Here is a 16,151-nt window from a genome sequence, read left to right on the forward strand (position 1 = left end):
GCCTAGAATCCTTCTTTCCCTGTCATCTTCCTCTGGGCCCTGTTTCTATCTCATCGCATGACTGTGGGAAAAGCTACCTCCCCGTGTTAAAAGGTGGAAAATGTACTGGTCGAACTCCAGGGTCAGAATCGCACTGACTCTGAATTATTCCCCAGGATAATTCTCACAGGCTTCAAACTATCCCAGTCACACAACATTATCTTAAACTATGTTTCTGGTTTTCTTTTTTAAAGAAGGCCATCTAAGTTCTAGTCAACAGAGTTATAAAAGCAGCAGTCAGCCCACATTAGGGTCTAAATAAATATCTGCAGAATGAGTAATTAGTATGCAAGAGCCAACGTGTGCTGGGTATTTACCATATGCTAAAAGCCATGCTAAGCACTTCACATGGAGTGCCTCTGGTAATCCCCACCGCCAGCCTGTGAGATCACCGCTGTTATGACTCCCGATTCATGAATGCCCGAATGAAGGCACAGGGAGATGGACCCACGTCTCTGCCCACAAGCTGGTAACTACCGAGTGAGGATCCGCATCCGGCATTTGGGAGTCCGCGCCGGAGAACTCAGCAATCACCTCCAGGAAATACAGAGTTCTGAAGTGTGAAAGACCAATGGAAATGATCTAATCTGACCTTCTCTTTTTCCTTTTTTCTTTTCTTTTCCTTTCTTTTCTTTTTTGAGAGAGAGAGGTAGGGAGAGAAAGGGACAGGAACATTGAGCTGCTCTTCCCTGTCTGTGCCCTGACCAGGAAATCGAACCAGCAACCTCTGTGCTCTGAGACGATGCTCTAACCAACAGAGCTATCTGGCCAGCGGTTAATGTTTATTGATTTTTAGAGAGACAGAGAGGAAGGGAGGAAGAGGGAAGGGGGAAGGAAGCATCTGTTGTTCCACTCAGTCATGCATTTTTGGGCTGCTTCCTGCGTGTGCCCTGACGGGATCAGAACCGCAACCTTGTTCCAGGACGACGCTCTTAACTGGCTGAGCTAACTGGCCGGGGCAATGGACGACGCTCTTAACTGGCTGAGCTAACTGGCCGGGGCAATGGACGACGCTCTTAACTGGCTGAGCTAAACTGGCCGGGGCAATGGACGACGCTCTTAACTGGCTGAGCTAACTGGCCGGGGCAATGGACGACGCTCTTAACTGGCTGAGCTAACTGGCCAGGGCAATGGACGACGCTCTTAACTGACTGAGCTAACTGGCCGGGGCAATGGACGATGCTCTTAACTGGCTGAGCTAACTGGCCGGGGCAATGGATGACGCTCTTAACTGTCTGAGCTAACTGGCCAGGGCAATGGACGACGCTCTTAACTGACTGAGCTAACTGGCCAGGGCAATGGACGACGCTCTTAACTGGCTGAGCTAACTGGCCAGGGCAATGGACGACGCTCTTAACTGTCTGAGCTAACTGGCCGGGGCAATGGACGACGCTCTTAACTGTCTGAGCTAACTGGCCGGGGCAATGGACGACGCTCTTAACTGGCTGAGCTAACTGGCCGGGGCAATGGACGACGCTCTTAACTGTCTGAGCTAACTGGCCGGGGCAATGGACGACGCTCTTAACTGTCTGAGCTAACTGGCCAGGGCAATGGACGACGCTCTTAACTGTCTGAGCTAACTGGCCAGGGCAATGGACGACGCTCTTAACTGACTGAGCCAACTGGCCAGGGCAATGGACGACGCTCTTAACTGACTGAGCCAACTGGCCAGGGCAATGGACGACGCTCTTAACTGACTGAGCCAACTGGCCAGGGCAATGGACGACGCTCTTAACTGACTGAGCTAACTGGCCAGGGCAATGGACGACGCTCTTAACTGACTGAGCTAACTGGCCAGGGCAATGGACGACGCTCTTAACTGGCTGAGCTAACTGGCCAGGGCAATGGACGATGCTCTTAACTGGCTGAGCCAACTGGCCAGGGCAATGGACGACGCTCTTAACTGACTGAGCTAACTGGCCAGGGCAATGGACGACGCTCTTAACTGACTGAGCTAACTGGCCAGGGCAATGGACGATGCTCTTAACTGTCTGAGCTAACTGGCCAGGGCAATGGACGACGCTCTTAACTGACTGAGCCAACTGGCCAGGGCAATCTGACAATTTTTTGTAACAAACTCACAATTTTAACCAAACCCAATAAACTCCAATTTCTTGGAAGTCAGGGCCGTATCTTATTGATGTTTGAATCCTCGGGGTTCAGCACAATGCCTAGCACATAAAAGGCACAAATAAACCTCTGTTGAAAGACTGAACAATCTGGACTTGAGTTTTATAGCAACAGTTTTAATTGAGTGACATTTGTTCTTGACCGTGGCTTGAGCGCCAAAGTTGATGCCCAATATTTCCTTTATATCAATAATTCTGGGTACCAGTTAAGAACTAGAGTGATCATATAATCTATCACCCAAACTTGAATGCCTTGGCAAGTCAAAAGAAATGCCTTTAATAATTAAATCAGGAAAACAGGCAAAGTGGGAACTGTCCTGAGCGAATCCATACAGATAGTCTTCCTAGATAGAGCCACAAAGTACCCATGATAGAGGTGAGCAGACATACACAGGGACCTGTTCCCCATGTCCTCGTTCTTACAGAGCACCCCCTGTTGTCCAGTTGGGTCACACCACTTTAAAATCTATGCTTTTCGTAGGACACATCATGGTTGAGTGTCATTCTCTGAAAGGTTCCAATTGCTAAGCCCGGCTGACCACACAGCAGACATGTTATTAACTTTTCATATAGGTGCAGTACTTGCTGGAAGAAAACAGGAAGGGGCAGCCCAAGGAACGCAATGCTGGTTGCAGAAATATAAACTTGGATTGCACCAGAAAAGACTACATGCTTTTTTTTAAAAAAAAAACAAAACCCAAAAAACACTCATAAAGTAAGTTCAGACTGAGCTGTGGCTTTAAAGGAAATTCTTCCCCATAAACATGTCCCGCCATGCCCTAATAACTCTTTAATTTGATGCACATTTGGGAAGGACGACGCGAAGCAATCACGGAACACGGTTAAGGGCTGTGGCGAAGGAGGAGCGGCGGAGGGGATGTGATGCAACTCGGAGCTCACGCCGTCCGCCAGGGAGCTGGCTGCACTGCACGTTTCACACATGGAGGGAATTTGCGGAATGACATGCAGGAAATCAGAGACAGGTCTTCGCAGGTTAAGCACAAGAAAATTCTGGATGTCATCTGACGGCGCCGTGGAAGACTCCTGGCTAGTCCGTTTCTGGCCTGCCTTCTCTGTTTGGAGGCGGCAAAGGCAGCTCCCGCTTGCCTGTCGACTCTCCACTTCCTGGACCAGGTTCTTTGAACATCAACTGGACTATAAGCTCCTTGAGAGCACAGGAAAGTTCTTATCCACCCGGCATCTTCTGCACAGGGTTGGCACAGACTGATACCCCTGAGAGGAGGCAGAACGGCACAGCTGACGACACCCAGACTCGGGGCTGCGGCAGCAGGGCTTAGGACCCAGTTCCGGAACTTCCTAATCGTGTGGTGTGGGGAAGCCACTCTTCTCAGCTGCAAAATGAAGTAGCAGCACTTGCTGAACCTCAGGGAGCTTTTGAGGTGATCAAATGACATATGATAAGGAAAAAGGGCTTTATAAATGGAGTAAGAGTTGTACACATGTAGGACAGACATGATGAGGGCCAGGGAAGTCTAATACTGATTAGTAGTCATGGTAAACCAGTCTCGCCCGCACTGAGTTCTGGTTTATCAGACACTGTTCCTCTCCGGGTCCTCACTGCAATCCTATGAAGTGTGTACCATCACCATCTCCATCTGACAGAGAACCGCGGTCCTGAGCGGTGAAGTGACCTGTCCCAGTTCACACGCCATCTCAGTGTCCACCCACAGGGTAACAATTCCAGAGGGCAGCTGGGTTGTCAGGGCACCGTGCTTTTTGCTCCTGTTGCTCCCAGAGAACGGAAAGAATTCAAAGAACTACTTCTGTCTACTTGATCACGAGCAACTGGAGGGCAAGGGCGGTGTGGGCGTCCCGTCCGCATCTGCGGGACCCAGCAGGGAAGTGGGGAGTGAGGGCTGCGAGGGGGACTGCAGTTCTCCCTCTCCCGCCATCTTACTCGTAGGCGGCTCTTCGCACCCATGTCCAGCAGCATCTGGCCAAAGAGCTGATGATGGCTTCTGTCCAGGTGTATGGCACTGGTCCCTCAGCCCATCATGGTTATCCACCTTCACCAAGATGAGACGCATCAGCCCTGTTCCCTGGCCCCCTGGAAGTGGAGCCCAAACGGTTCATCCCCCCGGGCGGGGCCCTGCACCCCACAAGCTCACTCCAAGTGCCATCCCTTTGCTCGGGCAAGGCCCCCATCTTGTAATGTCCTCTCCCATGGACCAAATTGACCAGCAGCTGCCAGGAAGCTTGCCTGGGGGAGGGGACCCACCTCAGCAGTGTGCTGAAGGAGAAGAGCTGGACAGGAAGAAAGTGTCTTTATGATGAAACCCTGGACCAGGATGGGCCCACCAGCCCCACTCAGGCGGGAGCCACCCTTCCCCATCTGGCACCGACACCGTGCCAAGGGACAGGAACTACGCAGAGAGAGAGAGGAAGGCCCGTCTGATTCTTCACCCGGTCCTGCATGTCCAGACCCAGGAAAGGCAGACCTCCCTTTCATCATTCATGAAACCGTATCTTGCGTATTATGACAATTTAAAAAACTTCTCTGATTATTCCTTTGAGAATCCAATTTGTTTCCTTTGTAAAGAGGAAACAATTCTCTTCTTGGTTTGGGAGGTGGGGACATTCCATGTATCTTCGGGGGGAAATCTGTTTCCTATTATACATCATGTTCTGTAGGTCTATTTGCAAAGAATAAATCCCTATACTTTCTGTAGAAAAAGAAATTCTCTCTTCCCTCTCCTACAAACATTCACAAAGACCCACAAGATGGGGGGGTTTCTGCTCTCTTCTCAGCCATTGTGACAAAGGTTGGATTTCTGCCCCTTGTTTGGAGCGAGGGACACTTTTGACCCCTTCTCTGAAAGTCAGCAGTACCCCCTACGTCATCCAGCACACCCGCGAGAGCCCTCTGTGGCCCGGTACACCCGAGAGAGAGCCCACCGCGGCGGCGTAATTCATTCGGTCAGCATTTACGGGTGGAGACAGTGCCAGGACCAAGACCCTGGGAAAACACGGATGGAAAGAAACACCAGAGCCTTCAAACCCCTGTGCACTAGGCTGAAGGTCAGTAAACTATGGACGAATCAAGCCCACGGCCTGGTTTTGTCAAGTCTGCAAGCTGAGAATGATTTTTATATTTTTAAATGGTTAAAAAGAAATCAGAAGAATAATAATTCGTGACACATAAAAATTATATGAAATTCAAATTTAAGTACCCATAAATAGAGTTTCCCTGGAACCCAGCCACGCTCATCCATTTATAGATTGACTAGGGCTGCTTTCGTGCTATCTGGGCAGAGCTGAAGAGTTGCGACTGAGACTGTACGATCCCCAAAGCCTAAATATTTACTATGTGGTTTGCTGACCCCGGATCTAGGAGCTCATATATTCCCGAAGGTCAAAAACAAGAAATGGCAGTGTTATGACTGTTTGTCTTCCCCCAAGTTTCATGTGTAGAAGCCCCAATGTGATAGTATTTGGAGGCATAGCCTCTGGGAGGTCATTATATTTAGATGAGGTCATGAGAGTGGAGCCTCACATGGGATTCGTGTCCTTATAAGAAGAAGATACCATGTGACTCTTCTCCATCATGTGAAGACACAGAGAGAAGGTAGCCATTTCTCACCAGAACTCAACCACGCTGGCACCTTGGTCACGGCTGTCCAGCCTTCAGAACTCTGAGAAATAAACGTCTGTTGTTTAACCCACCCAGTCTGCGGTACTTTGTTATAACAGACTGAGTTAACTAAGACAGACAGTAATCACAGTAACAAGAATGATAAAAACCGCAACATTAACATAGCATGTGATGCATAGTGGTTAAGTGTGAGCACTGGGGACACACCGAGGCTTACCCTGCACTTGGTAGACTGACCTAGTGTCATGACTTGGGAAGTTATTTAAATTCCCTGTCCCTCTACCTCTCTATTGGTAAAACAGAGATAATTACAATGCCCTCCTCCTTGGGATGGGCAGAGAATCAACCAAGTTTATACGGGCCAAGACGGTAGAATGGTGCTGAGCCCCTAAGTGCTCACTGCTCTTCGCTCTTCTTCTTACTAGCCCTGCTGCTTATACAACTCCAGGGGACATTTTTCATGACATAAAGTAGGAATGGCATCCCTAGAGCATATCATGTGCAGTGCATAGTGACTCAGGAGCTCATGGTGGCCCTGGTTTCAGTTACTATGACAATGACGCCTGCACAGTTTTGAGCAAAGAGGGAGCGCAGATATCTGCTCCATTCCGGATGAAGTAGGCAGGTCCCATGTATTTTTATTGCCACCTCATTCACTCTTCCATTATGAAAGAGACTCAAGAATGCAGTGTCCAGCGAGCTGTGGGGACTTCAGCCCAGACCTCCGAGCTCTGTGCCCATGTTTTTCGCAGCCCACAGCCCCTGCTCATGCTGGGCTGGGTCTCCAGTACCCATTCCTGCGATTACACCTTGCTCCTGGTCCCTCAAAATCTCAGGCTGTGGGCTATTTTAAGCCCAAATTAAAGACTCCTCTCTCCTGAATGGCTGCAATTTCAGTCTGTGGTTTGTTCACGCTGACGTGGCTCGGGGCCATGGTTCTGGGGCGTGGGGCACAGCGAGGGGGCAAACTGTTTAAGGAAGGAGGCAAGGGGCTCTGCAGGAACCATCCCACTGCAGCCCGCTCGGTGGAAAACACAAGCACACCACGGACAAACAGAAAGAGAACACCAGGGAGAAAGTCCCATGCAGCTGGAGAAGGATGCTAAAAATAGCACCATGTCAGAAGCAAGAAAGAAGTGGAAGCTATGCAATGCTTCAAACATCGGAAACTGTCACTTGCCACTCTAATTCCATGTGGCAAGTCTGTGTTTCTTGGTCAGCCTCTGGAAGAAAAGGTCCTTGAGGCTGATACACGCCTCTTGAAGCCTTGCTAGGAAACTGCGCATCGCAGAACAGAGCTTGAGAGCTGAGACCGTGGCCAAAGCCCCCAGCGCCTGCCCCCGGGGGATCCAGGCCTACAGTCCAGTGATGGGCCATGGGCAAGGCGGCGAGGACAGATGAGGCCAGAAGGAAAGTGGGGCAGAAGCTCACCCAGTGGCCCTGGCCGGTTGGCTCAGCGGTAGAGCGTCGGCCTGGTGTGCGGGGGGACCCGGGTTCGATTCCCGGCCAGGGCACATAGGAGAAGCGCCCATTTGCTTCTCCACCCCCCCTCCTTCCTTTCTGTCTCTCTCTTCCCCTCCTGCAGCCAAGGCTCCATTGGAGCAAAGATGGCCCGGGCGCTGGGGATGGCTTCTTGGCCTCTGCCCCAGGCACTAGAGTGGCTCTGGTCTTGGCAGAGCGACCCCCTGGAGGGGCAGAGCATTGGCCCCTGGTGGGCAGAGCGTTGCCCCTGGTGGGCGTGCCGGGTAGATCCCAGTCGGGCGCATGACTGTCTCTCCCCGTTTCCAGCTTCAGAAAAATACAAAAAAAAAAAAAAAAAGAAGCCCACCCAGCTCTCCATGTCAACACTCCCTGACTGAGGGGAGTGAGAATGCACAGGCCCATTCAGGATCCCACCCTGTTCCTTCTCTCTGTCCCCGGATGCTCATGTTTCTAAAGGGACAGAAAGAGAGAGATGAACTTCAAGTCATACCTGGAGGGCAAAATGACTATCCTATTGCAATTGCAGCCTCGTTAGATGCTCACACTGACACACCAGCCCAAGTCAATTCCCGATGTGGACAGCTGCATTCGGGAAGCCTCCTTAGATGCTCAAGCGGGGCTCCTTCATCAGCCAGTGCAGAGTAAGCTGGTTCCGAAAGAGCACATCTGCAGGATCATGAGTCCACCCTGGGCTTTGTGTCTTCAGACTGTCACAGCCATGAGGGACCCTGGAGCCTCATGTTCATCACCTTATGGGGTTAGAAGTGAGTGTCACATTGGCTGCCCACCACTGGGTCCCATTGCACAGACCCTGCTTTTAGGGCTGAGCGAGGAGGATTTTTAAAATGTACTTGTGGCTCAGCACGTGGTCCTGGTTCACTCTGCACCGATCAGCCGCCATCATTCCTGGTGGCGTCACAGGCTGCCCAACACTGTTACCAGTCTGGCCCAAGTAGGTGACTGAACTTGACTCCAGACTTTCTAATGACTAAATGCTCTCCTCTCTAGTGTAAAAGCTCTGTTAAAAAAGAAACCAAGTCTCATGTACCGGTCTTTGCTCCAGTGTCTAACACAGTGCTTTACCCAATGTTACTTCTCAAACAACAGTGAGCAATTCGAATGTACTAACGTGGTCACATCTCTTCAACACGGCACCTGAGGCCACACGAGGAGAGAGGAGAGGAGAGGGAATGGGAGCTACTTACCCAACCATCTCTCTGGGTGACTTGATCCTGCAGGTCTACTCAGGCGCCCCCAACTGCCCAGAGACAAACTGATGGAGATGGCCGTAGGTGAGCCAGACCTTGGCTCCAATAAAATTGAGAACAGCTGGCACTTCTGAGTACCCTGATCCCTGGGGTTCCGGGTTGAGTGCACACGGGCAAGCACCAGCCTTTTCCCCCCTTTTGCTTCTTGTCATGCTTAATTACACCAGGATTGTGCTGAGTCAAGCAACCTGCTGGGTGGGGGCCCAGGCATGACCTTTCCCGTTGCTCTCCGCCAGCTCATGGGTCTCAAGTAGCCGTGTGCGTTTCAACCGAGAAACCCAAGAATAAACTCAGGGACGACGCACGTGATGCCAAACGCTAAGCCCCACACCTCAGTCCCTGGGAGGACGGCCCCTTCTGAACCGAGGGCGAACAAAAGGGCCTTGCAGCAACCACACCACCTGCATTCAGCCTGGAAACGGAGCCCCCTTGGCTATGAAATGTGGAAACCAGCAGCCAGCCAGAGGCAGCCAGAGGAGAGGAGGGCAGGCCTGCTCAGTGCTCTCAAGTACCCTCTGGCTTTGCCAAGATTTTACCCAAAGGCTTGACTTTCAATCCCTGCACCTGCATCCCTGAGGTAGAGAGGCTCACTCTGCACCACTCAAGAAGAAATGGATAGCCCCGTGCTTCTCACACACGGGCACACCCTAAACACACATATAACGTGCCTCTGTAAATGCGCAGGAGAGAACCGGGCAGCCAAATGCTCTCAATTATGTTTCTCAGCCTCAGCTGCATGCTGGGATCACCAGGGAGCTTTGAAAGTCTTGCTGCTCAGGCCACACTCCAGAGCAATGAAATCAGAATCTCTAGGTGTAAATATCAGGCATCAATATTATTTCAAAGCTCCCCGGGTGATACCCACGTGAGCCAGGATTGAGAGTCACTGCTGTAGGTGAGCTGGAAGCTGGGGAGAACTGAGGCTGAGCTCCTAATCTCAGAGATCTCTGGGAAGACAACTCTTGAGGCAGTCTCTAGGAAACCAGAAGGGGACCTCGTGTAGAGTCCCTGCTCAGGAGTGCTTGTTGGATGAACGTCACTTTGCTTCTCTGTGGCCAGCAGCCTCTGGATCTGTCTGATACCTGGAGCCCAGGCCAAGTTCAGTGTGGGTCTTAGCCAGGTTGGTCTCCGAGTCAAGCAACAACCAGCAGACGTTGACCTAACACCCAGAGCGCGCAAGGTTCTGCAAAGGTGCTAAGAAGTTAAAGTGAGATTTCTGACCCCCGGGTGTTAAAATGTGAATGGAAAAGCCTAAGACTGTGCACACTAAGAAATAAAAATACAATATAATATAGAAAAAGAGAAATTAATGTGCAATTGAATAATTCAAAGTAACAAATACATTATCAAGCGACAACTTTGTGCTGGTCCTTGTATCATGCTAAGGACCAGGTCCTTGTGCTCCAGGAGCTGAGACAGCAGCAGCAGCGTCACCCAGGAGCATGACAGAAACTTCAATCTCATCCCCACCTACGGAGTCAGAACCTGCAGCGGGGGGGGGGGGGGGGGGGGGGGGGCAGCAAGCTGTGCTTGAACGAGTCCTGCAGGTGAGTCAGAAGCCTGCTCAAGTCTGGGAACCAGTAGTCTAGAAGACTCATCAGCACCATAGGAGCTGGAAAAGGGAAGACACATTTCCTTGGGTCTCGGGGTTGATGAAAGCCTGGAAGGATCTGAATCCTGGTTCTGACATAATTTGGGGGACCTTAAGCAACTATTTTAACCTCTTGATGACCTCTATTTGGTCAACTGTAAGGTAGTAGTAAGCATATGTGGAAAGAAGATCTACCACGTAGAGTTGTAGGACGAGTACACAGGGTACTGTGTAAAAGTCATCCGGGCAGTGCCGGGGGCCTGGTGAGTAAACTCAGTAAACGATCCCCAGCACTCACAGTCCTAACACAGGGGAGCTGTGCAGCAAATGAATGTCAACTGGATGAATGAGTGAACTAACTGATACAGAATGGATGGGGGCGAGATTCGGCAAGCCTGGAAAAGCAACGAAGAACGAGGACTTCATTCAATGGGCAAACGGGGGGCTGTTCAAGAGAGAGAAAGGGCTTTCCAGACTGAGGGTTCCGAACACACGGCCAGTCCTGAGACCGGCATCTTCTGGGCTCAGCTTCTAAAGTGACCTCAAGGACGGCTTTCCTGCCACAGCAGCCAGTATGTTGGTCACACAGGTGGGCTCTGGAGTCAGACTGTCTGGGTTCAAGTGTTTACTAGTTGAGTGGTCTTGGGTGAGTGGTTTAACCTCATTAAGCCTCAGTTTTCTCTTCTGGAAAATGGGTATAGTAATAGTATCAGCATCATATGAGTTGTGAGAACTGAGCATGATATTGTACCTAAAGCAGTCAGCCTGGTGCTTTCACTCTAACGAGTGATCTCTAATCACTAGCTCTTTGTACCGTGGTATCCAGCCGGGTGCTAGCACGAGCTCTACTCAGTTATGGGTGGCTGAGATCTTCCCAGCACGACGGCATTCGTACACTCTGCTGCCGCATCCAGAGAACAGAAAATGACTGTCTCCTTGTAAGAGCAGAAGCTGCTGGGTCCTGGGCAGCTGCCACCTGCAGGTTGTGTGCAGAAGCTTCTCACTAATAGGTGCCGTACACCAGAGTCCCGGGACAGAGGTATCACCGTGCCCACTTAACAGATGAGAAAACTGGAGTTTAGTGACTCATCCAAGTTAGACAACGGTCAAGTGTCAAAGCCTGGCTTCCCAGTTAGCCCTAATCCCAAACCCCACAATCCCTTTGCTACCATGAAATCACTCCCGACTACCCCGAGGTTGCCTAAAGACCTTTCGAATGGGGTTCATCAGGGGCAGTGGCAGTGGCAGAGGGCCAGGTTCTTTCATGGTGTCGCTGTGTCACACGCTGCGCTAGGCAGGGACAGCGCTCAGAACTCTGAGTCGGGAAGAGGAAAGTCGCAGGTGGGCTGGGGCAGTATGGGGGGCCCTGCCGGGGGTCAGCTCCCAGAGTCTGAGACTGCTCCTCCCTTGGAAGCTCTTCCCTTGCTGAGAACGATGGCATATACTGCGTGTCTGAGAGTTTGAGTGTGTCGGGTGAGGGAGAAGCATCGTGGAAGGGAGGGGAGGCAAAGACTTTCCTTCCTAATCTGAAAACAGTTATCAAATCTGAACACGGGGAGAATGATTGAGTACGAACAGACCAAAGATTCACTTTTAAAAATCAGCTTGTCGAAACCATTTTCTTCCTCTAAAGGAAGCATTCTGGCCCACGAAATGACACAGCAAGACAAATTCCTTTTATCTCCTCCCGGGTCTATTTCCTTAAATGCCAAATTGTGCTCTTCTTTCTTTTTCCCCCCAGATACCAGCTGTGACTCCGCTAATGGCCAAAGAGACGCATAGGACCACAATGCCTCTTCCTGAAGCCTTGAGCGGTGTTTGCAATAAATGGAGAGGAGTGTGGCCGGCTTCCTGTCTTCTCTTGAGAGATTCTAACAAAGATTCCTGGAGTCCGAATACAAACTTGGACTTCATCGTCCTACCCCCTTCAGTTTCCCTGGTCTAAAGAGCTGCCTGGATGCTCTCACTGGAACAAAGGGGACACAGCTTGGTTGGGACTCTGAGCTTTTCTAACAATGGCTAACAATTCACTCTCCCTCCAGTCTTATATTTACCTGCAATGGGCCGTGTTACCTCCCGCTAACCCCACATGCCAAAAATACTACTGCATTTTCCTGTTTTATCATCTTTGTGTTCCACGGTTGCCATGGTAGTAACTAACATCTACCCTCAACAGCCTCATTGCCATTTCCAACTACAGATGAAACGAGTGATTCCCAGTTTGGTTCAAGCAAAAAAAGAAATGTGCTCCTACTATGCGCCGGGCCCTGTGCTAGGCACAAGGCCTGGGTGCTGAGATGAATCAAAAGGAGTTTTCTATAAGATTTTGCTCCTTTACAAAGCTGATTTTTTGTTTCTCTTGTGAGCTTTTATTTTAGTTTTTTAAATTAAATTGTGGTCAAGCATATATAACAAAAAACTGACCATTTGGACTATTTTTAAGTACACAGATCAGTGGCATTAGGTACATTCACAATGTTGTGCAACCATCTCCACTATCTACTTCCAAAACGTTTTTATCACCCCAAACAGAAACTCACTACCATTAAGTAAGTACTGACTCCTCATGGCCCACACTCCTAGCCCTGGTAATCTCTCATTTACTCTTTGTCTCAATGAATTTGCCAACCCAGCATAGTACATATAAGTAGAGTCATACAATAGTTGTTCTTTGTGTCTGGCTTCTTTGCCTAACATAATGTCTTCAAGGTCCATTTATAGTGTAGCCTTTATCAGAACTCCACTCCTTCTGAGGGCTGGATAGCATTCCACGATGTGCAAATACCACATTTGGTCTATCCATACAGCTATCGGACACTGGGGTTGTGTCCAATATTTGGCTACTGTGACTACTGGCACACAAGTGTCTTGAGTCCTTACTTTTTAATTCTTCTGATAAACTCAGGAGTCAAGTTTCTTGATCAGACAGGAATTCTACATTCACCTTTTTGACAAATCGCCATATTACTTTCCACAGAGGCTGTACTGTTTTTATATTGCATTTAAATTTCTCCACATCCTCACCAACACTTGCTATTTTTCTGGACTTTACACAACCCCCAGCCATTATAGCAGGTGTCAGAAGGTTGCTTTCTGGAAGAGCACATAGGTGAGGTGAGAAAGCGCTTGTTCCCCACAACTCCGTGGGCACACATGGCGGGCTCAGCGCAGCCTTGCTGGGTGGCGGAATGAACGGGCCCTCCTGCTTGCAGCCACGACGACTCCCTTGGGCTGGGGGTCCCTCCGTGAGCCTTCCCTGACTCTTCTGTTGAGCGGATTGGGAACTCACACAAGGAAACCCCACTCCACAAAAGAAACCGGGCAGCAACTGCGTTCGCAAGTGGACTGTATCCGGGCTTCAATCCATGGTCCATCCGCATCCTCTCCGCATTTGTCTCTGCACGCAGGGATCAGCAAAACCTGCTGCTTTAGATTCAGGGGCGCGGAGGCGGTAGCACCTCAGACATAAGAAGGCTGAGAGCTGGAGAGTGTGGTGGTTAAGAAAGCAAAGCCATGGGTCGAATGGGCTGCCCTGAATTGCAACTCCACCATTCGTCATGTGCATAAGCAAACTCTGTATCCTCTCTGTGCCTCTACTTGGACCGGATCCCATTCTTGTGAGGATTAAAGGAAACAATGAGAAGCACTTAGCACAGTGCCTGAAAGAACATGAGGTCTCAATAAAAGTTAGCTCTCATTGTATCCCCGAAGATCCAGGATTAGCGCACGGACCCAAACCAGCGGCCCCGGGGGGAGCGGAAGGGGCTCCCGAGGGCACACCTATGCTTACTCTCATGGGCTTCCGGGCTGGCTGCGGGACTGGGCACACCTATGCTTACTCTCGTGGGCTTCCGGGCTGGCTGCGGGACTGGGCACACCTATGCACACTCTCATGGGCTTCCGGGCTGGCTGCGGGACTGGGCACACCTACCCGCCCACGCGGCCAGCACTGAGGACCACGCCCCCGGCCGTGCCTCTTCTCGGCCTGGGCCGGGGCCTCTCCAAGCTCATTCTGGCCAGGGGTTTGGGGAGTGCAGGGCCGCCGCCACACAGCTCTCCTGCAAAGACTCAGAACCCACACCCTGAGAGATCAAAAGGAACTTTCACTGTATTAAAACCCACAGATGAGACAGCAGTTGGGTCGAGTTTCCAAAGAGAAGGTTCACTGACAGCCAAAACTTCAGTAAGCACAGCAGGGGACAGTACCATGAGGACCCAAGAGAAAACACAGAAGGAACGAGCGACGAGGCTGGGCAGGGCGGTACGTCAGGCTGGCGGCACTGTAATTCTCACGTGCGGGGGAGGGGAACAGTACTCAGCTCCGTTCGACAGGAAGCTTTGTATAAATATTAGACTGGAGCATATTGAACATATCAGAGTCCCACGGAATAAAAACGAGCTCCTGGGCTCAATACTTCACCTGTAACTTAGAAGTTGTACGCGGAGACTCTCAAACCGAAAGCCAAGCCACTAGAGATGAATGGGGGAGTATTATTACCCAGCAGGACCCGGCAGGTGTGCGGGAGGCCTGCCTGAGACCCCATAGTATGGATCCTGCTTACTGAGCCTGTGTGAGGTGCTGTCCGCACACCTTGTCTGACCACTGTGGCGTTAGGTGTTACAGATGGCAGCTCCATTTCACCAAGAAAATTATGAGTATGAGTGTGTGTGCGTGTCTATATGCACTTTCTGAGTTTATAGAGAAAGAGAAAGAAGAGAAATTTCTGGGACCTAAGTATCATATATTAGGATGAACTCTATAAAATCACCACTATTCAACCTCTGCTGCCAACAAAATTGACAATTCTATTGGGTTCAACCTAATACAATACCTTAGTTATAGTAAAAATTTATATTAAAATTCATATAAATTATATCAAAAATTAAAATTTATATATTAAACATCATTTAAATTAGATATAAATTATACTATACATGTGTTCTATTTTATTTATTGATTATATAATGTTATCTATAAATTATATATAAGGTCTACCGGAAAGTTCTGTCCGTTTCTATCCCAACAAGTTTCGACACGTAAGCACATGTTTATTTGGCGCATGTGTGCCTCTCTATTTTTATCACTTAATGTATACATACTGATGTAGCAAATTAACTAAAACAAAGTTGATTCACGCTAGTCTTATTTGTGAAGCGATAGTGTACCCATGGCTACTGATAAAGTTCATTTACGCCACTGTAATTTTTACGAATTTCAACAAGGAAGAAATGCTACAGAAGCATGTCTGTCGCATCCACCATATTCCCCGGACTTAGCACCCTCTGACTCTCACTTGTTTTTGTCCTTACAAAATATTTTGAAGGGCAAAAAATTCAAAAATGAAGAAGATATCAAACAAGCACTAGTTCAATTTTTTGCATCAAAAGATAAAACATTTTTCAAAAATGGGATATACAAATTGCCTTCACGCTGGCAAGAAATCATTAATGATAATGGCAATTATATTATTTAATAAAGTTTATTGATGGTAAGAAAAATTTGTATTTTGTTTTATTCCAAAAACGGACAGAACTTTCCGGTAGACCTTAGAGGTCTTATGCCAAAGAGGTACAATGCTTAGTGTTGGTTGAGAATGTGGATTCTTGAAACCGACTGCATGGGAAACTTGGCTGGGACATTTACCAGCTATGGGACACTGAGTAAGTAATGTCTATGCTCAGTGCCTTTGTTTTTCACCTATACAAGGAGATAATAATAGTACCAAGCTCGTGGGAATGTTGTGAAGACTGAGAAAACACAAGCAATGTGCTAGAACAACAGTGCCTGGCACATAGTCCTTTATCAGCGGTCACTGTGCCTGATTCTGTTCGCTAATTCCCAGCAACGATCCTTGGCAATGGCCAGAGGCTACCTTGGTTTCACAGGGAGCAGCCTGCGCACAGATTCGGAGCTCTGCCCAGGATTATACATTGAGCAAGAATCCATCAACAATTCCAACTCACGTCTCTCTGAGTCTCAAACCCTACTGCTCCTTCTAAGCTGCCAGTTTCTCCTGGTGTTCTCTCTG

The 16,151-nt window shown here is 49.4% G+C and overlaps 1 protein-coding gene across 3 annotated transcripts in view; it reads right to left on the reverse strand.

The window, feature by feature from the left end:
* SLIT3 (slit guidance ligand 3) overlaps positions 1–16,151 on the reverse strand; it is a 616,611-nt gene that overhangs the window by 580,852 nt on the left and 19,608 nt on the right. The window contains exon 1 of one of the 3 annotated variants that reach the window (XM_066342687.1): positions 8,469–8,491. The exons of the other annotated variants lie outside the window; for them this stretch is intronic. Within the exon in view, the coding sequence (XP_066198784.1) occupies positions 8,469–8,476 (8 nt within the window). The 5' untranslated portion in view covers positions 8,477–8,491. Of the gene's footprint in view, positions 1–8,468; positions 8,492–16,151 lie in introns of those variants that run through there. 3 annotated transcript variants of the gene reach the window in all.

Source organism: Saccopteryx leptura, chromosome 6 (genome assembly GCF_036850995.1).
Source record: "Saccopteryx leptura isolate mSacLep1 chromosome 6, mSacLep1_pri_phased_curated, whole genome shotgun sequence".
NCBI classification, from domain to species: Eukaryota; Metazoa; Chordata; class Mammalia; order Chiroptera; family Emballonuridae; genus Saccopteryx; species Saccopteryx leptura.